The 24,854-nt window shown below is 40.9% G+C and overlaps 1 protein-coding gene and 1 non-coding gene across 21 annotated transcripts in view; one reads left to right on the forward strand and one right to left on the reverse strand.

Annotated features, from left to right (window-relative positions):
* LOC123940120 (LIM domain containing preferred translocation partner in lipoma) overlaps positions 1 to 24,854 on the reverse strand; it is a 660,801-nt gene that overhangs the window by 97,272 nt on the left and 538,675 nt on the right. For all 20 annotated transcript variants that reach the window (XM_046002569.1, XM_046002568.1, XM_046002572.1 and 17 more), the window contains one exon: positions 20,704 to 20,873. In XM_046002569.1, the coding sequence (XP_045858525.1) occupies positions 20,704 to 20,873 (170 nt within the window). The remainder of the gene's footprint in view (positions 1 to 20,703; positions 20,874 to 24,854) is intronic.
* LOC123941128 lies at positions 6,548 to 6,669 on the forward strand. The gene has a single exon (XR_006818213.1). It is a non-coding gene; the product is annotated as a small nucleolar RNA SNORA26 (small nucleolar RNA).

Genomic DNA, 24,854 nt, shown 5'->3' on the forward strand with positions numbered 1-24,854 from the left:
ACGGGGGCAACCGTGAAGTGGGATGGGTACAGAGTGATGGTGGTGAGATCTGGGAGGCAGTGAGAAGGAGGTTTTTTTCACAACAAGGGAGAAACAGGTAGAAGCACTGGATTTTGACCAAAATTCCAGACTAAGCCTAACTTTGAGCTTCTATAGGACTGTGTCCAGCTGGCTGGAGAAATTAGTGGGAGGCAAGGAGCCCTAATACCGAAGATTTTCCCTGACTCTATAGCTGACTCATTCAGGAACACCATGCTCCTCATGAAAGCCTCATTTCTCCCACTTGTGCTTAGGGATCTGGATACAAACATGAGCCTCCTGCTGGGACCCCGTAAGATACTCCATTTGCTGCCTCAGTTCTAGCCCTCACAGGCTACCCATTTGCACATGCTACTGCAGATTCCTTTTGGAAAGAGACGCGGCGCTGCTCCCAAGAAATGCTGTTTTCACAGTTCCTAGAACCCAAAGGACTGCCTTCAAATTTACCAAGTCCTTGAATTTGAACATCTCTGACAAGGAGAACAAAAGCTCTCCTTCCCTGCAAACTATTAACAAATACTTCCTATCTAGACAGAAACCAAGGAGGCAACAGGAACGCTCTAGAGATGCTCTAGGGATGCTCTAGCCTAAATGACAAAGTTTGAAGCCACAAGGACTTGCATTCGAACCCTCTGACCAGCTCTGCGTTCTTGGGCAACTCCTGTAGGCCTTCTGAGCCTTGACATCCTCACACTAAAAACAAAACCAAAAAAGAAGCACACAAAATAAACCTGTACACTGAGCTTAAATTTAGATTGGAAACGGTTTACAAACTGGCAAGCAGTATACAGTTATTATTATTGTTCCTTAATTCAACAATTAAGGGACATCGGCTATACCAAGACAGCGCCTAGTGCTATATGTGCAAAGAAAATGAGTAAATCACCCATGGATGGAGATGAAACATATACTTTAAAAAAAAAAAAAAAAGATTCACTTATTTATTTTAGAGAGTCCTAAGCTGACTCCATGCTGAGTGCAGAGCCTGACACGGGGTTCAATCTCAGAACCCAAAGGTCACGACCTGAGCCGAAACCAAGAGTTTGTCGCTCAAGCAACTGTCCCACCCAGGTGCCCCTGAAACATATACTTTAATGTAAGTTAGGGATTGGTAAATGTCATAAATCTCATTCCACTTCTGCTTAAAATGGATTGAACAAAATAAGATCTAATATGCAACCTTACTTTACTCCACTAGAATCTGGAAATAGATTATAAAATTTCCCTTTAATTTTATTTTTTTAAAGATTTTATTTATTTATTTGACAGACAGAGATCACAAGTAGGCAGAGATAGAGAGAGGGGGAAGCAGGCTCCCCACTGAGCAGAGAGCCCAATGTGGGGCTCCATCACAGGGCCCTGAGATCATGACCCGGGACAAAGGCAGAGGCTCTAACCCACTGACCCACCCAGGCGCCCCCTCCTTCAACTTTTAAACCTGTAACTTAACTCTGAATCTTCCTGTTACTTTGTCACTGTTATTTGCCTGTTACCTGAGGTTCTCCATGTTCCATTTGGTCAGTTTCTATAGTTAAGGCAGTGGAAATTCTAAACACTAAAGAATAATAATGACATGCAGGACAATCCAAAAGAAAGTGATCAGAATACTAAAAGGCTTTGGTATCAGGATAGACAATAAATGGATGGAGGAAGTAGAATTTAGCCAGAACAAGAGAAGATTCAGATGGAGTTGAAAACTTTCTTCAAATACCTAAAAGGCTTTTAAGTGGAAAATGTATTAGCTGTCTTTTCTGTGGACAGATGATGTTGCAAGGAAATAGACTTCCGATCAAAATAGGAAGTAACTTTGTAACCTTTAGAGAGTTCAACAAAGGAAAAAGCTGCCTTGAGAGCTAGTAAATTTCCCATCCTTGGAACTATGCTCACTTAAAAGAATATAATGGTAAATCCATTTCAAAATAACTTTGCAAAATCCATTGCAAAAAGCCTGCTTTTTGAAAAGCGGGCAAGCACCCCTCTGTTTACTTCTTTTATAAATTGTTCACTTGGCTAACTGGCACAAAATGAAAGTAGACCTCCATATTTCAAGACCCACCCATAGGAAGAGAACCAAACAGCACATTTAATGAGTCTGAAGGGACCTTTTATGAACTATTCAGTGAGCCTCTGCCATCATCAGGTCTCTGGGCTCCAGCCCCACTGATCCATGTCCCTTCCGGATTTTCTGTCAATTGCACTAAGTGAAATAACTCATTGTCATAGAGCCTGCTTTACAATCCAGTTTTACTCATCAAGGGAACGTGTCTGCAATATGCACTTTCTCCAACACCCCTATCTCTTGAGCACATTATCATCAGGTACTTTTAGAGAAGGGGAGGTGGCAAATTACTTCAAACTGCATGAATTTCTGTAAGTGCAATAACATTCCTCAGTTTTTAAAGGGCATCTTTTTTTTTTTTTTTAAGTTGTCATTTGAATTCAAACTCTTTGGAAAACATGCATAATAATCTTAATGATCCCATTGAGCAGTTTAAATTCAAATTGTGGAGCATTTGAAATACCATGCTGGCAGCACTTTCCATAAATTACTCTCAAATTCAATACATCCACACACACACACACGCGCGCGCGCACATACACGCATGGGCACGTACCACACTCAAAAATCTCTAAATTACAGTTTCTCTCTTCTTGTCCCATTTAAATTGTGATTTGGTTGATAAATTAGAGCTGTAGTGTCTGCTTATAAATTTCAATATTATTTTTTAAGAGAATAATTTTGTGGCAGGCATACATATTTATTTCCCCTGAGGGTAAATGCAGCTTTGTTTTGTTATAGGGTTCCCGGGTTTGGTGTGAGCATGTACTTGTGTTTGTATGCACACATGGGTGTGTGTCTTGGTGTCTGGCAACTCAAGACCCATTTACTTATTTACCTGGCAATTCACCCTGTATTTCAGATTTTAAGGTAACGCTGGGAGACTGAACCAAAAAGGTCACTTCTGCTAAAGAGACTACTCACCTAGGATCTTTATAATGAGCTCCTATCTAGAGCAGAATGGGACTAATTACATCTTGGGAATTTAATGATTAAAGGAAGTTCTTTCAGATAGTTGAGAGAAAAGACCTAATTTTCACTTCATTTCTAGTACCTTTGAAAATTAATATTTGCTTACAGAGTTTGCCAGTAAGATTTCAGAAACCAAAAAATGTATATATGCATGCTGGGAAACATTCTGTTTTTAACACACGGCCAATGTACGTCAACCCAGAATGTGGGCACTATGCACAACTCCAAGCCTGTGCAATTCACAAGTGTAACCACAACTCGGCTAGGGGGAAAAATTTCCCTCTAATTTTGAAAATACGGGTGTTCTTTGCTACTGAAATCCATCCGCTTCCTGTGAAAAACAGTTGGGATGCTTGATAACACTTAAAACATCAATGCAACAGTAATGATTAGATACGTGGGAATAATTAGATTTTTAAAGACCGATTACAGTCTGTTTTGATGTATTAGCCCTTAATGAAAGTTACAATTCACTGATTTACAAGAATAGCTGCTACAGAACAACCCACATTGTCTGCCAATGTTGGGCATGAACTGGTTAAAACAGAGTATCATGACTATACTGAGTGGTATTTAGAAGCTATTTCATAAAGTTGTGTATTTCCCTTTAACATGATTTTGAAAAGAAGAGCTCAAATTGTAAATTAAAATCTATTCTCCCCAAAAGGCAGCCGAAAACCTCTGCAGGGTTGTGGAAGTCAGAGGGAAAAATCATCAGTACCATCACCCACAAACGCCAGCTAAATGCCCGCAGAGTGTGAGGACGGGGCAAGGAGCCTTCATGGAGGCTGAGGGGAGAGAGGGGCATGACAATCTCAAATGGATAGGGACAAGATTAATCCCTCAATCTTTTGTGTCCCAAAGACAGTTCTTATGCTCATCATGCACTTAGCATTCTACGTATTTGTCTGTTGGGATGGCCATCTCTTTCAAATGGCGGGCTCCCCGAGGACTGGGATCCCATCTTTTTCAACTTTATATCCCCAATTCCCTACACTATCTGAAATATGGAGGGTGCTCGGGAAATAGTCACTGGATGAGTAAGTGACTGAAAACCATTTAAACAGCCAAAGGAGATGCGGTGGTAAGAAAACTCAACTCGGTCAGAAAATAGATGTCAAAGGCCTGTTTAGGTTTCTTTGCTATACGGGCCACCTTCTCTGGGCCTCGGTGTTCTCACATTTAATCTGAGACTAACACCTGCCTTGTGGGATTGCTGGGGACATCAGATGAAACAAGTATAAAAGTACTTTGGGCACATGCATTTAAGTGTAAGGTATTATTACGCCAAGCAATTGGTACAGGTGGTAAATGCTGTAAGATATATAATTAACATAGCTGAAAAACAGGTAGATTATTAAGTGAAGTTGCCTAATACCATGCAACGGTGACTCAGGGAATTGAGAATCAAGTTCTTCCTTGAGCAAGCCTAATAATCATCCTCTACCATGTAAAGGTAACATAAATACCAAATGACAAATTCGCTGCTATGTGATTTAGGAAATTCGCATGGCTCTCTTTTGTCTGGAAAAATGGCGCTTCTACTGGGCTTTGGTTTACTAACCTGCAAAAAGGGGGGCTGGGGTTAGAGACTCTTCAAGGTCCTTTTCAGCTTCAATGGATAAATCCTTTGTCACTCAATTCTACCAGCACAATGGACTTAAACTCTCTAGAAGTATGTACGTGCTTCTTTGCTAGCTTTTAAGTATCCACCTTCCTAGAAAAGGAAGCATAGCATCACCCTGGCCATCCCCTTGGCTCTTGTTCCTTGTGGTTTCAAGTCAAAGGAATTTGGCCTTGTGATGAATCTCTTTAAGATGCCATCTGAGGAAGGTGATGGATTCAGGATGATCTGCCATGTATACAGAAAAACCTATGCACCTGGAGATACTTTTTACTTCCTGTGCTCCCAAATTTTCCACAGAATAGCACACATACAATGCATGCTCCATAAATCCTTAGCATTAGGCTGATTTCTTTTCCTTTGATTCCAGAAGTTGTAAACTTCGACAAGGAAAATAAATATTCAGAAATTCAAATTCTGCTCGTTCATTCTTTTCCTCTTACCAAATCCTGCTCTGCTTTCGGGGGGGGGGGGGGTTCTTTTTTGATGTTGGTCCCCTCCTCTCCCCACTCTCTGAGCTCCCACCACTGCCTCAATCTCTCTCCCAGATAAATTACGTCTTGTATTATGGTTGTGTGCATGTCTGGTACTCCTCATTCAGCTAAAGGCTCTGTGAGAGCATGGCTGAGTCTTGGGCTGCTTGTATCCCCAACCACACCGAACTCAGCCATTTGTATGCAAAAAGTGTTCATTCTCTGGCTCTTACAATCGGCAAAGAGTTTACTCTTCAGTTAGAAATATTCAAGAGACATATGTTTAAATGCTTGCTTTTCCCAAGGCGGTGGAGACAGTAATCCCCTCCATTTCCTGGATCCCCCTATATAAGAACTCAGAAACACCCTTGAGCAGAACTGGGACCGCACAATTTCATAAAAACAACCTTCTTCGTTTTATTTTACTTTGAACTTAATTAATAGTAATGCTTAACCTTCCACCTCTTAATTACATTGGCAAGTGGGTGAGGTTTACTGATCCCTGCATAAGGAGTTAATTCCAAAGAGACTTTGACAAAGAGTACTTTATGGGAGAATACATCGTTATTCCAGCAGCTTTGCTGGAATGACCTGCAGACACTGCCTGGCCAGACTCAGGCCAGTCTGGCTTCCTGCCACTCATGCCAATTTCCTAATGATCTAATAGGAATGCACAACAACCCAGTAAAGAACTGAGTCTTTCTCTCTGGTCTTAAAAATGAGGTAAGGACTAGTGGGTTAAAGTGTATCCTTAAGGGAAAATGCAGCATGGCTCTGCAATGTTCTGAACATTAACAGGGCCCTTCTGAAAGTCCAGCAAAAAAACTTAAAGGCAACAGAATGCTTGATAAACACCTGTTACATACCTAAGTATGCAGGTTTTATACCGAGAACCATAGGATATTCTAATCATTACTCCATTAACCAGAGCTGATAATGTACTCACAGACATATGGCCAGAAGATGTAATCCACTGCTATGGACTGAACTGTTTCCCCCCCCCCCCCAAATTTGTATGTTGAAACTCTAACCCCAGCGTGATGGTATTTGGAGCTGAGGTGTTGGGGAGGTAATTAGGTTTACATGAGGTTATGAGGGTGGGCTTTCATGATGGGATTAGTGTTTTTATGAGAGAAGACACCACAGAGCTGTTCTCTTTCCCTCTCCTTGCTCTGTGGGGACAAAGTAAGAAGCCAGAAAGGGCGCTCTCACCAGAATCCTACCATGCAGGCACCCTGATCTTGGACTTGAAGCCTTTAAAACTGTGAGAAATGAATTTCTACTGTGTAGACAATTAAGTCACCCAGTCCAAAGTATTCGTTACAGCACCGCAAGGTGACTGGTACATTCATTAAAAGAAAAAGAAAGAGGCCCTTTCCTGTGCCCTTTTAAGGCTGACGCAGTGCCTTAAGAGGCTAACACAGAAGGGTAAAGTAAGTCTCCATAAAACCCAGGGAAGAGATTGTAGAACTCCTCTTTGGATCCTGTCTGGAGTCACAGCTGAACCAGAGGGAAATTTTCTTTTGGTTCAAGCACCTTGGTGACTTTAAGATTTTATTAATCTGAGAGAGAGCACGTGCACGCGATGGAGAGCACGGGTCAGAAGCATGGCGGGGTCGGGGCAGAGGAAGAGGGAGAACCAGACTCCTTGCAGGGCAGGGAGCCCAACTGGTGGAAAAAAGTCTACACAAGGTGTTTTCTGTTTGAAAGGTCATTTGGAATTTTTTCTTCTTTATAGAAAAAAAAAGAAAAAGAAAGAAAGGAAGAAAGAAAAGAAAAGGGAAGGAAAGGAAAGAAAAAAAGAAAAGAAAGGGGAAGAGAAGGGAAGAAAAGAAAAGAAAAGAGAAAGAAAAGAAAAGAAAAAACGAGAAGCAAAAATCCACACAAACTGACAACTAAATTCCCCTCAGGGAGAGAGGTACTGCTCTGGGCACTATTTTGGGTGATGTCGAGTAAGGTCTGGGGTTGAAGAGGGAAAAGAGACACAAAGAACAACAGAAAAAAATGAGCTTGCTCCTAAAGGAGCTTACAGTGAGAATCCACAAGGCTGAGATTGTGAGCCGATGGAAAGTGGGAACAGTAAAGGGTTAAAACAAAGGTGAAGAAGTGAAACCAAGGTAGAGAGAAAAGCTCTAGGGACACAGAAGGTGGAGTGCTTGTCTTCAGCTCAGAGGAACATAGGGAAAGATTCTCAAAACAGTGGTAACCAAACTGGGGCCTGAGGTTTATTAAAAAAAGACTTGCTGATTTAAAAAAAAATCCTATCTGATGACAGGCCATCTGTTAGCTTGAATTTACTTCAAGAGAAAGGTAGAGGCTACGGTTTAGAGTGCAGGAAGTAGCTCAAAGTTCTGCTCTAACCCTATGCTAATTCCTCATTTTCCAAAGCCCTTGGTTTATTAAGCCACGATTTTGTTAATTTGTAGAAAGGAAGGAATAGTAACAGTTCCCACTCATCTGTCAGGGGTGGAAAAAGAATGACTATTGTGGCATTAGGAGAAAATCAGATTTACCACACGACACCCTGGTACATGCCTCTTCCTCTGTGAAGCCTTTTTGTCAAGTGCCTCCTTTTCCCCCAAATGTCCCTAGTCTCCTCCCTCAGTCCTTTCCTAGGAGACCCTGACATATACCGTCTGATCTATTTTGTGGAAAACCTATTTGTGTATTTGTTATGCTTTATAATAGAATTTCAAGCCTGCCTAAACTAGACTAAAAATACACAGTTTTACTTTTTAAAGGGATATGTTTTAGAAGGTTCACTTTTATTTTAACGAATGCGTCCCAATGACTTTATTAATGTAAACTGCCTCAAATACATTTTAGCATTAATAAAGAGCCAGCCCATAGAGTAAAGAACAGCTTCTGTGGACGATATTTACTCCTGTTTCAAAAAAATTTTTTGATATAATTTAAAAACTCATTACATCCTTTCTGGCTTTTAAGGCTTAAATGATTCTAAGTGTCTCCATCCACCTGTGAGACCCCCAAGCACATCTTTCGCCCTTATCCTGGCATCCTGTTTTCCCATATTGTAAATGTAAAAAACGGTTTTATTAAATAAGCTTTAAGTTAAAGAAGAAGACATTCTTTGAAGACCTACAGTATAGCAGGCTGTTGTCAGCGTGACGTGTTCCAATAGAGCACTGGCCATGTTGCAATGATGAAGCCGATCTTGCCCACATTCCTTGATTGCAGGGGGTGGGCGGGAGGGTGAGCAAAAGAGAGGACCAGGGAGTAGATCTCTTTTTTCCTTTTCCTTTTTTTTTTTTTTTTTTAGCTAAGCCTGGCTGGAGGCTGGCTTCCCTGGCTGGAGGGAATTACCATGTCCCATTCAAAGTCATCAGAACATCAGAGAACCTCCATTCAAACTGTGACAGTTTTCATCTGGGAGTCAGGTCTGTGTGTTTGACCTTGAGTGCGCCAGCTCTTATGATAATTCTACGACTGGAAGCTAGACAGCTGGCTTCACTCTCACATCTTTCCCTTCAATCTTTCACATTTACATTTCAGCAGTGACTGAAATGAGCCAAGTTCTCCTCTCTGCTTCATATATACACAGGGAGTCTCACATAGAAGGTGCACCAAAGGGCAAGGAGTCAAAGGCCCTCTTAGGAGGCACAGGAATCTAGAATGAAACCGGGTCCCTCTGGCCCCAAGCCCCATAAATATCAAAGCAGGGATGGCTCACCTAGCGTGACAGGAATCATGGAAAAGACCAAGATGAACCAAACGAGACCCCCCCACCCCCACCCCCAGCCCAATCCCAACACAGCACACTCTCAACCGGGTTTAAACAGTAAGAGAATGTGTCAAAAACTCAAATGACTTCAACGCCAGTTGCAGGAAGTGAAATCATACCAGAGAGGAGGAAACAAAAGCATTGCATTGGAAAAGGCCACATCTATTTGGGGAAGTTCCAGGAAAGCTTTTTAAGATTGGCTGATCCAGATTTTCAAACCATGGCGATGGGGAAAGGCACAAGGCAGACAGCAGCTAGGCAGGAGCACAGACAGATAAGTGTAAAATATCAATGTCCAGGAGAAGATAGTCCCATTTGGCCAAGTGTGGTAAAAAGAATGTGTAGGAGAAAGATGGGAGATAGTGAAGTATTTTTGGACTACTTCTTAGATGAGCTGGGCTAGAAATACAGACACGTGGATCTCAAAACTGAGCATGCACAAGAACCTCCCTCAAGAGCTTTGTAAAGGAGGCACATTTCTTGGCTCCTTGTGCAGAAATTCTGGGGAGTGGTCCAGAACTTTACTTTTTTAATGAGGACTTGACAGTGATTCCAAAACAGGTGACCTCTGACACATTTTGGGGAACCAAGCTACAGAGTCTCATGACTTGTCGCCGCCCCTCGGACGCCGGGAGCACTTGAACCTGCGGCATGCAGGTAACATTTCAGAGACTTCCACGCTGACTCATAATAAATAGTCCTTTGGGGATTCAAGGGAAGCCAAGTTCTCCTTTATGGATTCTATTGGCACGTACCTGGGGCTTCGCCCTGTGAGATTATTCGCTGTCTAAAGGCACCACACTTGGATTTTTGCCTCCCCCCCCCCCCCCGGCCCCGGTCAGCCTCTCTGAACCCCCATTTAGCCACTGAGGTAAGAAATATTACTTTCTTTCTATTTGTGGGGAAACAAGGTGAAATAAAGGAGGAGAGTGCAGAACAGCAGCTGGTCAGGCTGGGTGTGAATGAGGTCTGACTTTACATTCCATGATTTTCTTCTTGAAAATCATTTGTTGCCTCACACCAGGCCCGCTAAGTGAAAGATTGAATGTCTTACCTAGGACTCTTGAACTTATTTTCAGGTTTATTTTTAACATTGATTTGAAAGCATAAACATACACACACACTCTCTCTCGCCTCTGTCCCAGTCCTTTCCTTCTAATTGGAAACATAAGGTTATAGACATTTTTCTCTTTTGAGGGTACAGAGCAGCTCAGAAGACCCCACTAACACAGGTTTTGTGCTGTATCTGGGTAATTATCATTCCTTTATCCTTTGAGAGACAAACGAGAAATATGAAAGAAAACGAGGAACAGACTCCTTCCCTGTTTTCTTTCTATCCTTTTATCTCTAAAGTAGGAAGTTTACTGAACCGCTGCCAACAATTCACTCAGCCTAATGAAGTGTACAAGTAATAGGATTAAATAATCTTAAACCATTATTACAGTGGCCTGATGCTGACATTCATCCAAACTCTGGCAAACACCGAGTGGTGAGTTCATGCTTGATTTAAAAATAAACAAACTAGGGCAGTGGGAAGGTTCTAGCATAAAGTTTCAGAGGCATTGAACCTGGAAATCTGAGACTCTCCATCTTGGTTAGAGCTGAAGCAAACCTTGTCCTATTTCTATACTCTCCAACCAAAATTTATGGAATCCCAACATTTTCTAGGGATGTTGCTCTGGAGTCTGTAGCCACATATGATTAAACCTCTTCATGTCAGTCCCAAAGAAAGCAGCTCTTTGAACGGCATCATCAAGGTTCATGGTTTCTATTCCTGCCTCTGCCATTAATAAACCATATAACCTCAGGCAAACTAGTCAGCTTTCTTGGGCTTCAGGTGTTCTCAGCTGTAAACTGACATTATTGAATTTCTAAGGTTCCTTCCTTCTGGCCTTTAAAATGCATCCTAATTCTACAACAACAGAAATGAATATACTTTGGGATAGGAACTAGAGAAAAAGGTTATAGTCAGCTAGCCTCTTCCTTGTCCTGGGCAATCTGACTGCGCATCTTTCCCTCCCCACCCACCCTCACCAAGGGCAGACTCGGAGCCTGCAGGGATGTGGTGAGCAGGAGCCTTGATCAGCAGAGGGCTGGGGGCTAGCTGGAGAAAAGGACTAAATAAAAATGTTTACAAGGGGCTGTGCAGTAACTACCTCCCCCTCCCGCAAAGCCTTGCTCCTGTTTAATTACAGGGTAATGATGTGAATGCATGTTGAAGTGAGAGGTGCTTTCCAAAACATATTCAATCCCCAAATCATTTTGCTCATGGGGTAATTATCCTTGTAAAATTTTATAGCATTCTTCACTTAGATCATTTATGCTTTTAAAGGTTTACCTTTATATTTTATGGTTTTTTTTTTTTTTAAAGATTTTATTTATTTATTTGACAGACAGAGATCACAAGTAGGCAGAGAAGCAGGCAGAGAGAGAGAGAGGAAGCAGGCTCCCTGCTGAGCAGAGAGCCCAATGCGGGGCTTGATCCCGGGACCCTGAGATCATGACCTGAGCCGAAGGCAGAGGCTTTAACCCACTGAGCCACCCAGGCGCCCCAACTTTTATTATTCTAAGACTTTATATTTTTCTCAGATTTTCCAGAATAATCATATCATCTATAAATATTGATACCTCTTAGTCTTAACGTTTTTGAGTGAAAGTCTCAGAAAAATGGGTATGACAAATGTTACTCATTTAAAATTAAGAAACACAGGCGCCTGGGTGGCTCAGTGGGTTAAATCCTCTGCCTTCGGCTCAGGTCATGATCCCAGTGTCCTGGGACGGATCTCTGGGGCTCTCTGCTCAGCAAGGAGCCTGCTTCCTCCTCTCTCTCTGCCTGCCTCTCTGCCTACTTGAGATCTCTGTCTGTCAAATAAATAAATAAAATCTTAAAAAAAAATAAAAAAGAATTAAACACTATACACAAGTGACACTACATTTTTAGAGATATGGAGTCAAAATATGAAGAAATGCATGGATAGGATAAAAAACAGATTTAGCATAACTACCTCTGTATTAGTGTTTTGGGAATGTGATTAGGGACAAGGACCTAAGGGTTTCAATGTAATTTCTAATCTTTTATTTGTTAAGACTACATACAGGGTATGTGAAATTTCATCATATTATGCTTTATTTCTTTTATGTGTTAGAAATACTACATAATAAATTAAAATATATATGTAAAACAAAGAAAAAGTTATATATGAAAGTTTTTATAAGACTTTGAGTTCCACAATTCTCATTATGAAGGCTAGAATGTTAAAAACAATATTAATATAACACCAGTAATCCTATGGATACCCAGAAAGGTATTGGAAGAAGGCTGGCCATCAGTTTCTTTTATGGTATTAAACACATATTTTCCTTTTGTGTTCTTGCAACTGTTTTTGTTTTAAATAAGGATGTAGGATAAATTTCATTAAATGCCCTTTAGGCATTTAAGGAGATGACTGGTTTATTAACATTTGATATCTATATGATGGATTAGGTTAAAATGTCCCTTGTATTGTCCAAACATTGAATTACCTGGGATGTTTCATTTTGTGGCACTCAAATTTGCTAATATTTCGGTTAGGGTTTCTGCGTGGCAGAAAGTCAGATGAGCATACTTTTCTTTGGGGGGCAACCTGGTTTGTTAATAATATTATTAACCATGATCAGGGTAGCCTTCTAATATGATCTGAGAAGCTTATCTTCTCTTGCTAAGCTCGGAAAGTTGAACTCGCACAGCAATCATTCGTTCTTTTAAGATCTGAGAAGTCCTCTCACTGAAATCTCCTGGTACTTTCTCAGGTGGTAGGTCTGCGTTCCATTTGTGTTTTGGGGCTTATTCAAGTGCTCTTCCGTTGCATCTTAAGGACACACAGATCATAGCCTGTTCCATAAAATTTTAAGTACAATAATTTTTAAACATCTTCTATACATATGCTAAAGAGGTTCTCTTTCATTCCTAATCTTCTGTAATTTCTGTTTCTCTCTCTTTCTCATCTTCCCTGGATGCTTATTTTATTTCTTTTTTCAAAGAATCATCTCCTGGACCTAAAAATTCTAGTATTTTTCAGTTTATCGATAACTGCCTTTAACGATTTCCTTATTCCTGTAGGGTTGACTTTGTTGTGCTTTTCTAGGTCTATAGATTAATATATATGCACCCTTTCTTTTGCAATTAATGATCCCAGCTGCACTGGAATTCCGCTCTGGCTGGGTCTCATTCTGGCTGTCATGCAGTGTTACCGTCAGCACTATTTTCTAAGATGTCTTCAGCCCAAGGGTATGCTTATTTGTTTATCCTCTGAGAGGTTTCTTGTCTTGCTCTACTGTTATATGCAACTCTGTGAGTCCAAGTGAGAACTGTCTAATGTTTGCCTCTTAGATTATGAGAGGGTATTTCTTTAAACCTTCCATGGAGATTTGGAAAGAAGATTGGACCGATCATATTAATCACATTACTCAACTTCCATAATTGGTTTGTCAAAGATTGCATGGGATGTGTTAAAGTTTTATAAAGTATATGGTTTAACCATTTTCAGCTCATATTTCATCAATATTTTTGCATCATATATTTCAGCATAATGATATTTAATGAAGAAAGGCTCAGGGCTGTTCCTCTGGAACTGTGGCATTTATCAATAAAGTAATATACTTTGGGGCGCCTGGGTGGCTCAGTGGGTTAAGCCGCTGCCTTCAGCTCAGGTCATGATCTCAGGATCCTGGGATCGAGTCCCGCATCAGGCTCTCTGCTCAGCGGAGAGCCTGCTTCCCTTTCTCTCTCTCTGCCTGCCTCTCTTGTGATTTCTCTCTGTCAAATAAATAAATAAATAAATAAATAAAAATAAAAAAAAATAAAGTAATATACTTTGGCCTATGTAATAGTTTAGTTCTGAATTGTACTTTCTCTGCTATTAATACTGTAGTCAGTAGGTGATGAATATTATTTTGTTTTAGCCTGAATTTGTTATTCATCTTTTCCTTTCTCTTTTAACTATGAGTTATATTGGTTCATTGCTTATCACCATTTTATTAGCCCTGCATTTCCTATATACTTAAATTTAATTTATTTGTCTACTGGAATATTTCTCTGAGTCTTTTTTTTTTTTTCCCCCAGAAAAGGTATGTAGGTGATAAATTTCCTTTTGAATGCTCATGGAAGACACTTTGAATGCCCTTTGGAGAAAGCAAAGGTTGATGCACTGTCTTGTAACAAAAGCAAGTTACTAATTAGTACAGATGGTACGATCCCATCTGTGTGTGTGTGCCGTGTGTGTATGCATGTGTAAACCACATGTGTACAGATGTATGGTTTTATCTATGCACAGAGATATTGAAATAGAAAAGGAGTCTGTGGTAAAATATAAACTGTTATATTATTTAGAAGGGGGAACTATGCATATTTTAATACATTTTCTCATTTTTCTCTAGTGAGCATAGAATACTTAAAAACAGAGTTGTATTTTTTTTAAAGAACGACTACCATAAGAAAGGATATTTTGAGCTTAATATTTCTCTAATATGTCCAAAAATAAGGCAAAATCCACTTTATAAAATTCAGAATGTAGGCTAACTGTAGTTTTTCAAACTTGGCAGTATGAAAAAATGGTAATAGAGAAAAAATTAATTACGAGAAAAGAAACCTAGGAATAACAAATGAAATTTCCAGTGACTGGTTGGGTGCATGAAAGGAGGGGGACTTGAGAATCAAAGGCCAGGTCAAGTCTTGGATCTGACGGTCACGCTTTACGGAACAGAGCAAGCTGACTTTTTCTAAAACTCAGCTGCATATTACTGGAAAGGCAGGCAATAATAATTGTACTATTTTCTAGGATCATTAGAGGGTGACATAAGTTAAAAGAAAAGTGCTTTATAAAATAGAAAGCACTAAACAAATGTTGTTATTATTATGATTATTTTTAACCATAAAAAGCAGGGTTTCTCCTTAAAACCTGAGGCATTTCAGGGAGAGCCACATGTAATTGCTCAAGAAAAGACAGAGAGCTTGTGTTTTATTGCCAAAAGAATTTGCGTATTTCAGATTCTGGAATGCTGGAAGGCACGATTTATGTGGCCATCAGTTCAAATGTTGGAAATGGAAGGCTTTAACCACAGAGGGTTATCAGTATCTTCGTTATCTTTAGGAAGTTGAATATTCGTTTCAGCTGTCCCTAGCCTTAGTTTGTTTTTTGTTTTGGAAATATCAAAGCTGTCATCAAGTGGGACCGATAATTCCCCCACCCCACCCCCGCACTGGTCTGTTTCACAAGTTTCTGTTAGGAACAAGGGTGCTCAGGAGCACTGTCAAATGTGGGGGGGGGTGCAGAGAGAGGGAACGATCACTATTAGTTGGTATGGTGAAATCGCTCTAGAGGATACTTGACAGATGTCCCTCTTTCTTGAAGCATTTTCTCCTTTCCGGAAGAGCGCTTGAGGGATACTGATGAATATCAAGAAGCAAGTGTGTGTGCAGGTGCGTGTGGTGTGAGGGGGAAAGAGAGACAGATGCTCCTCGGAGGTGAGGAAGCAGGGGTGGGCAATGAGAAAAGACAAGAGGAGTTCTCACGGATTTTTCAGCATTTGTCCAAACTCTAAGCTCCTTTCCCAACACCCACATAAAGCACTGGCCATAACTGCCTTTAAAACACTACTGGGAGGAACTGAGCATATAGAAGGACAACTTCCCTGCAGAGGTAGGAGCCTGTGGCCATTTAGGGACATAAGGGAGCAAAAGGCCGCAAGCATGTTGGCCACGGATGTGTCAAGCTCAGGAACCTTGCAGTGTTTAGTCTCCTGCAGAGCTGGCCTCCGATTTCCTGAGGCCTTTTAATCACTTGGATTTTAATTCTAATAAAAATGTCTGTAGCGACTTCCACTGTTGGAGAGTTAGAAGCTGGACTTGATCCACTCTGAGTAAGAGCTCTGGTTTAGGGGAAGATGCTTGGCTGCCATTTCGTAAACAGACTTCTGCTGAGAATCTCTGATGTGCTATGTCTCAGGCCCAGACTCCTCGGCAATGCTAAGGACACAGCAGTTCTTCTGTTAACCTATACTTGTGGCTAAACCCGTCTCATTCAGGACAGAACACATAAGTGGGAGGCACGGCTGTTGCCCCTCATACTCATACCAACAGAAAAATCTTCTCAAGCAAAGCATGAACCTCTTCTTCTCCTGTATGTCCTCATATTCCTTCTATGACGTCTATTTATTTCAGTATTTCCATAGCAACTGTAGCTATGAAATTACCCCAAACACAGAGGATTTCTAAATTGTATCAGATTATGCTAAGGGACAAAGCGATGATAACAATGTTATTAATGGATCAAGCCCCTCTATTAGTAAACAATTTCATAATGTATAAAATATCCCAACTGGTCATTCCTTCTCTTTGAAGACGGGGAAGAAATTACTATCTCCCTTTCATCGATGAGGATACTGGTACTCAGAAATTAAATGACTTATCCAAGGTCATACGAGGAGACCAAGGTCTAGAAGCAACATATTCTATTTATATCACCTTACTTGTCAAGGAAGCTTAGTACTCGTAATTTTAATCTGTTCATTTATACACCTCCATAAAAATAATCAAAACTAAGCTTTTAAGAGATCACCAAAGTTGAGAAGCATCTTACTGATTTTGCTAATAACTATACAAATGTAAATTAAATAATTATTATAGGGGTGCCTGGGTGGTTCTGTTAGCTGGGTGTCTGACTCTTGAATTCGGCTTGGGTCAGAGTCTCAGGATCCTGGGATGGAGCCCTGCGTCCGGCTCCATGCTCAGCGCGAGCCTGCTTGTCCCTCTCCCTCTGCTCCTCCCCCCACTTGAGCATGCTCTCTCTCTCTCTCAATAAGTGAAATCTTTAAAAAAATAACTGTTACATAAGGCACTTATTAAATTGGTTCAAATTAAATATAAATAAACCTCTTCAATGGTGGATAGGTTATAGTTTAACATATGGTTTCACATTGCTGATGGTTCTGCGAATTTGAGAAATCTTTCTAAAGAAATCTAGCAAAAGTTCTCCAAATTGCTGCAAAGTAAACTTGGTAATATAAATCAAAGAATTTATGCTAAGAAAAAAAACCAAAGTAAAAGAATATAAAACTTTTACTCAGCTATTTATAGGCATGTTATTTACAATATTGAAAGAATGGAAAACGCCCAATACCTTTCTAGTGGCAAATACCTTTAAAATGTAGTATGCAAACGTAATGCAAAACTAAATGGAAAAAACCTAAAAAATAGAGATTATTAACAGTGGAAACTATATACATATTTATATTAGGTCAACCAATAGAAAACACAAAAGAAAGCATATATAAAATGATTAAAGAGAATTATAGTGCCTTACAGAACCAAACCGGTTTAATTACAGTTGCGTATGTGCAAGGATTAAGGATTCAAGAGACAATAGGAAAATCTGAATAATCATTGGAGCAAAGATGAAAACATAACTGGTATATTTTCCCTCCAAATTATGTAAATGGTCAATTTCAATACGATCTAAGTTGATCAATAATTAATTTAGGCAAGAAGAAATTAAATTTATATTAGATGAGTCTCCTTTCTAAACTCAGAGCATCGAACATGGGTGGTCTTTACACAGAAATAATGAACTAAACCACAGTCATGAATATTCTGATTCTATTACAAAAAAAAAAAAGCACACTGAGTGAGGCCCAGGGCCTGGGTTTTCTTCACTTTGTTTATACAGGATGTCTCTTGGACATCAGTTTCCACCAATGGAACAAGACACAGTTTGACCAGATGCCATCGCAGGTGTTTCTGTTCAAAGAGCTTTGGTTCCAAGTGACAGACATACAGCCCTAGGATCTACCTTACCACACGCTTCTGTCTTCAAAACCAACTTGTTTCATTTTAGTCTCTCAGCTTCCCTGATCCCCTCAAAAGAAAACTCTTCACATTTCTGGTGTGGCAGCTTATTGGACTTACGAAAAGTCCCCAAGAAATTAAAATGCTAAAACATCCATCTGAGAGCTGGAGGGCTGTGCTGAACTCTGAAATCAATATTGAACAGGGTCTCTGAATACAGCTTAACTGAATTCTGATAAGAATTAAATTACATTTTAGATTCACCATGGATAGATTTCATAAAGAAAAATCTTGATTAAAGGTTCTTCTGAGGGAGAGATGTTAAAAAGGATGGTAAGAATTTCCATTGTTTGAATTCATCCAGCTCTTCCGAGGATGTGATTAAATATTTCCCAGATACTCTTCTTTGTCATAAGCACAGTCTAGCAATAGGGCAACCAAAGCAGAAGGAACTACCAACTCAAGAATCACCGAGCTCCTCATGCCTGGCCTGGAGAGCGAAACCCGAGCCCACACACAGTAGAAATCCATAATTTAGCCAGACGACACTTTTTTCAGTCGTATTACACACTCAGAAGGGCAAGAAAAGCATTTAAAAATGGGACAGGGGTATGCCTGTGAGGCTAAAACAATTCCCTAAAGTCCAAGGAGTCAATGGCACATGTAAGGTCCTTATATTCAGAAGTACTAAACATGCCAGAAATCTTACCAAAATTCATCTCAGAATAACGTAACAAGCATTCCATTACCATTCCTTGGGCAGGCCAAGTGTGCTTTACAGGATTGCCTCATTTCATCTTCACAAGCCTCTGGGGAAAATCCTGCAATGACCCCCATATCTATGGGGGGACTGAGGCTCGGAAAGAGCTCTCTCAAGGAGACAAAGCCTTAAATGAGGAAATGAAATTCAAACCATGTTCCTCACACCATGTTACACCATTTCCCAATATTGCTCATACAATCCTTAGTCCTGAGGGATACAAGAAAAAATGAAGGAGACTGTCACCAGAGTACCTCTTAAGTAGGAAAAACCAACAGTGCAGTCCAAGGAAGGATGAAAAATAGACAGAGAGCTACACAAAACACAGCAGTGTGGTCACTTCGTATAAGGACAAAGGTTCTGAGGACATCACGGCCACAGAGTTTACTGCAATAAGTAATTTCATGTGCTGGCCCGAAGTCACTGTCCACGCGGTCTGTTTACAAAGGCAGGGGATTTTGTATTGTTTCTCTTTTCAATAAAGATTTCAAAGGGTGGTATTTGAAATATTCTTATTTCCTAAAGAGGTAAGCTTCTGTTCAGTAGACTTTGCCTCATAGATGTAACTGCCTCCCCCCCGCCTCGATCAATAGGACATTACAGTGTTTCTGCTTATGTTCTAGACAAACTTAAAAATGTGTGCTGTCGGGGCGCCTGGGTGGCTCAGCGGGTTAAAGCCTCTGCCTTCAGCTCAGGTCATGATCCCAGGGTCCTGGGATCGAGCCCTGCATCGGGCTCTCTGCTTGGCTGGGAGCCTGCTTCCTCCTCTCTCTCTCTGCCTGCCTCTCTGCCTACTTGTAATCTCTATCTGTCAAATAAATAAATCTTTAAAAAAAAAAAAAATGTGTGCTGTCAGCAGAGACTACCCGACTAGGGGTATGAAGGACTGAATATAGCCTTGGCTATGTCCCCTGTGATGGAACTTCCGGAAGAGGTCATTTTCCTCCTTTCTGTGATTCTTTATTCTCACGTCTACAAAGAGGACTTGGTTTCCAGCACTGGCGCGTGTGACACTAGTAGGATGCGGTAGGTACTTAAGTTAATTTGTCTTTTCTTTGGGGAGTAAAATGAAATAAAATTGAACCTAAGAGATGCAAAACAATATTGAATCCTGCAAGGTCTTAACCTTGAAGAACTTTCAGATCTGTTCTGTGGACTCCAGGGCTTCAATGAGTTAGAGCCGGCAGGTCACGGGAAGATACTGACACGGCCAGAAACGTCTGCGGTGAACTTGAGCCTTGGGGTTCTGCAGAGCTAAGTGTAACTCCCGAGACCTTGCACCCAAAGCTTCCTTTATGTTATGTTTGCAAAAATGCACCAATTTTTCCACTGCACCAATTTTCCACTAACAAGTGTTAAACAGATTAAAATCATGCAGAAAGACAACAAGGAAATGTATTTTTAAGTTTAAAACCAGTTTATATTCATTCACCAAATTGCTGTATCAGAAGATAGCTTCACGTGTAGATTTAAGTAGCCTGGGAAATAACGAAGATAGAATATGCTTTAGCCACCCAGCTATGTTATTAAATATAGTTGTTGTGTTTTTAAAAAATAAAACAAAACAAAACAAACTCAATTATTAGCTCAGTCAGCCTACTATTCATCTTCCTTTAAGGGAAATTCATTTCCCTGTATTATAAAGGATCTATCTATTCGCATCACTGAAACCTGCTGGGTACTGTAGGTTGGAAATCTTCTGGGTGGAGAAGAGGTGTTTCAAAGGTCCCAGGAATTTGAAAGAGCACCGGGGAGTCTAGAAACCCGGTAGTGTTTCTTTACAAATACTGGCAAATTCAAATGCAGGGTGAGACCTAATAATAAGAGGTATGACAATGCCACTTGGGAAAACTTCTCCTGTGCAGGGGTGGTGTGTGTGTGAGCTTGTACGGTACATGCCTGAAAGGCACAAGGGGATGATCTTCCCAGCAGACCACTAATCGATGATGACCAGATCTTCCTACCATGTCTTTCTGACCTTACAGAAATAGGGGACAATTGGAAAAAATTAAGATATGCCAATCTACAAACACACACACACACACACACACACACACACACACACACACGCGCGCGCGCGCACACCCACACTTTGAAATCTGGGGAGAAACAAAGGTCTGCTGGCTACATTCTATCTGGAGCGACTGGCATTCTGCCAAAGAAGACATCTTTGTAAAGCACCCGAGGAGCAGCAGAGCAGAACGTGAACTTACAATGTAGCAGGGCTCACAGTAAGCTTTCTTCTCCACGGCATAGAAGGGCTGTCCCCGGAGCTTGTTGCTGCAGATGATGCAGGTGAAACAGTCCACGTGGAAGACCTGATCCATGGCAGTGCATCCTGTCCCTTCCCCAATGACATTCTCCCCACAGCGAGCACAGCGGCCTGAAAGACAGAAAAAGGGATTGACTCCTGAGAATATACCGAGCAACACTTTCGGTCTCCCTAGGGCTGAAGGCAACACGGAGGAGACAGCGGACTCAAAATGGCAGCAGCAGCAGCAACAGGACCGACACCACCACTGCTGCCGCCACCAGGAGCAAGATCACTGGGGTAGAGCCCCCGGCCCGAGTATGGCTGCCATGATGGGATCTTCCATGGGGCATTTGAGGACCTGAACCTCACAGCTCAAGACCTATAGAAAGTGACAGAGGAGAAGTCAAATCTCCTGATGCCAAGGCCACTGCTGTGCCTCTAATCTCACACCAAGTATAAGAGCAACATAACTCAGCAAGGTAGCGGTGGAAGGCACATCTAGAAGGTCTTTCTGCTTAGAGAGTCTCCATGTCTGGTTAGACAATGGGGGTAAAACAAAACAAAACAAAACAGAAAACAAAAAACAAAAACCCTTCAACTCCTTTCAGAAAAGCCCAGGTTGTAAAATCCCTGCATCCAGCCCTCAGTGATAGACAGATCAAAAGCAAGTCCCTTTTATTTCCTGACAGTTCCGACAGCTAGAAAGTTCTTTCTCATATTGAGCCAGGCTGCTTCTTCAAGCTAACTGCTACCCAGTACTTCCACTTGTGTTTTCTAGGGCCTCGTGAAACTGTCTCATCTCTTACACCTGACACCGTTCAAGTTATTACAACTCAGTTAGTATTGCCTCCAAGTCTGATCCTGTTTGAACATCCCTAAAACCTGCAGCGGTTCCATAGACCCTAGGGTTTTGAATCTTGAGGTCCTGGTTGTCACCGTCCAGCCCAGTGTTCTGTAAACTTTCAGCATTCTTAAACTGATTTATGGGGCATCTGGACCACATACGGACATCAGATTTAGGTTTCAAAAAATTCGTTGTTTTAAATAGGAATAAGAAAACATAACTGAAGACAAATATTTATGTCAGTGTGAGGCACTGCACTGGCTGCAGTCCGTATCTCGATCTGGTTCCGTCATGGCAATCTTGAGCCAGAGGTCAGATCCACATCCAGTTTTCCTTCCTATTCTTTATTGCTGTAAGTAAGAAGTCTTCACAAATAATTATCGGTCACTGGGAATGTCAATAAGAATCGGGGGGCTTTAACACATAAGCTGTAGCGAACCTCAGGCGTCCCATCCCCTGTGCCAGGCATCTTTGAGGTGCTCTTAGATACGTTAACTCATTTCATATTGATAGCCCCCTATGTCATAGGTCTGCTGCTATCCCATTTTACAGATGAGGAAACTGAGTCACAAAAAAAACAGTTAATGAAATTCAAATTCAAGTAGTCTAGCTTCAGAGGCCGGTTTTTTTTGTTGTTTTTTTTTAAAGATTTTATTTATTTATTTGACAGACAGAGCACAAGTAGGCAGAGAGGCAGGCAGAAAGAGAGAGGAGGAAGCAGGCTCCCAGCTGAGCAGAGAGCCCGATGTGAGGCTCGATCCCAGGACTCTGAAATCATGACCTGAGCCGAAGGCAGCAGAGGCCATGGTTTTAACCACTACCCTGTCTGGCCTCTGTTTCCTTCTGTGCATCGGGATTGAACACAGAGCTGACATTATGGGGAGCTTTCTCACTGAAGTCTGCTTTCAGCACTCCATCACATTGGATTGACAATCATTTCACACCTACAAACGGGAGGGTTAAATGTTTCAACTTGGGAGAAAAGAGGCAAATATATTTCTAATCCTCTCTGGTTGTATTGGCACTGGAAAATATTCCTATATGCTCTGTTGCAGGACTCGAATGTATTTTTAAAATATAACCCAAACTACAGATCGCTTTTTTGTCTTAAGGAATAAGAAATATCAAGTACTGGAAAAAAGAGTTAAACTCCCAGAAACTGAGCTGTCTGCACTATAGTTGACATTATGAAGTTCTGATATCATATACTTGATATCTGATAAAAGCTTTTGTAATAACTTTGTGGCTTATTCTACAAACTTCCACCCAAGAGTTATTCTGTTTTTATCTATTTATATCTGTTTTTATCATGAGATGCATAACCTTAGAAAGTTGCCTTTAAAATTATGGACTTTCATTGCCTTTAGTAACAAAATTAGGTTATTGCATATGGCACTTGTTTTGTGATTATTCAGGAAAAATACCCCAACAGCTTAACTGGTTTACTAAAAAGTTCACTGTGCTATGTTTGAACTTGATGCTACACTTCTCAAAGCTTCATGTCATTATCTGCCATTTCATCACAGAAAACACACTGTGATTGTAGGCCAATGGATCACCAATTCATAAAATCCTATTTTTTAAAGAGTCATCATCATACTTAGTATTCAAACTATTCCTTTATAACTGTTTGTGCAGACTTACACATTTATCTTAGAATTCACAGATTCACTTCCAATATTTATATTGGAACCCTCTTTCACCAAAATCTCCATTTTTAATATTAATCCAAAGTGGTATTTATGGTATTACCTTTATTACTATTTTTCCTGCCTTCACTGAATCATATTGAAATCACCGATCTATTTTGTTAAACTGAAGAAATAATGCAATACAATAGTGATAATGAAAAATATAGGTTTAGCAGCAGCAGCAGAAAAAAAAATACATACTAATGACATGAAAATACTCTAATTTTACATTTCAAATGTGTTAAATTCAAGTCAACAGAATTATTTTTATTTATTACTCTTTCCCCTTTACACCTTAAACAGGGCTCCCTGACAGTCCACCAGGGACTAAGTAATGATGTGTGGATAAATGTCACAGTCTACTGGTCATGGTGGTCTATAAGACAGCTGGAGGTAGAGATTCCGATCTGGACCATGGCTGATCCGAGGTATAGTCTCTGGAACCCTAGAGCTAGAGTCTACATAGTCTATGGAGAGTTTGCTTGCTAACCCCAAGGACACGGGAGAGAATCTCAATCACTGATTAGAGAGAAAGATGAGGGAAGACCCCTAAAGGTCAGGCTGAAAAGACAAGTTTTGAAATTTTCATTCTGTTCGACAAACGTTCCCCAGGTATCTGCTCTTTGCCAGCTTCTTTGTCTGCTTCTGTGTGATCTACAGAAACGGATTCGATGATGTCAGTGCCTTTTACAATCTCTATACGACTCTATACACTCTATAATCACATGGAAAAAGGTGCCAAGTACCAGAGGAGAAAGTGCTGTGGAGGTGTGGGAGGGAAGTCACGTGTGAGAGGGGCTCGGCAAAGGTTCTGTGGAGAAAGAGGTATTTGAGCCCAACTCAAGGATGGAACTGTGACAGGTGGAGATGGGAGAGAGAAAAACATTCTGGTTTTTCCAAAGGGAGTGAGTGGCTGGGCTTGACTAGATCCCAAACCTCTGCAGTAACTTGGTGCTGGGCACAACAAGGATTTGTCTTCTCAGCTATGAAAGCAGATGGGCTGTATTCATAAGGAACAATCTTCTCCTTTATAATTTGGAGAACATTCTTCCAGAGTGGGTCAGGCTAATATGCTGGACCCAGACATGACCAGCTCAGCTGCCTCCCGTATTTTTCCTATTCTTGGGAGAAATCGGGGACACAGGCTCGAGGGCAGTCAGTCTGGCACCTTTAAAATCACAAGCACAGAAAAAGAGCGAAGAACAAAAAATAAAAATAGCCCTACCCATCAGCAGGGCAGAAAAGGTGCCCGAATGTTCCCTTTTCACATTAACAAAATTTACAAACTATGCCTTTTAGGGAAGCATTCACAATGGGAAGAAAGTTACTCAAGCAGAGTACATCCTTGCCCCTAGAGGGGCTTACACTACACATCATTAAAAGCAGACCACAGTCTTAATGCCCATCTTTTGGACAAGTATCTCAGCACTTTTAAATGAGAAAAACCAGGGGAATGGTACCAGACTGGAAGGCATCAGAGCATGAAGAAAACAGAGTTGATTAGGGGCCGGTAGGAAGCTCAAGTTCAGACCCAGGGCTGGAATAAGGAACTTGCTGGCAAAGCTTAGCACAGTA

The sequence above is a fragment of the Meles meles genome, chromosome 4 (genome assembly GCF_922984935.1).
Source record: "Meles meles chromosome 4, mMelMel3.1 paternal haplotype, whole genome shotgun sequence".
NCBI lineage: Eukaryota > Metazoa > Chordata > Mammalia > Carnivora > Mustelidae > Meles > Meles meles.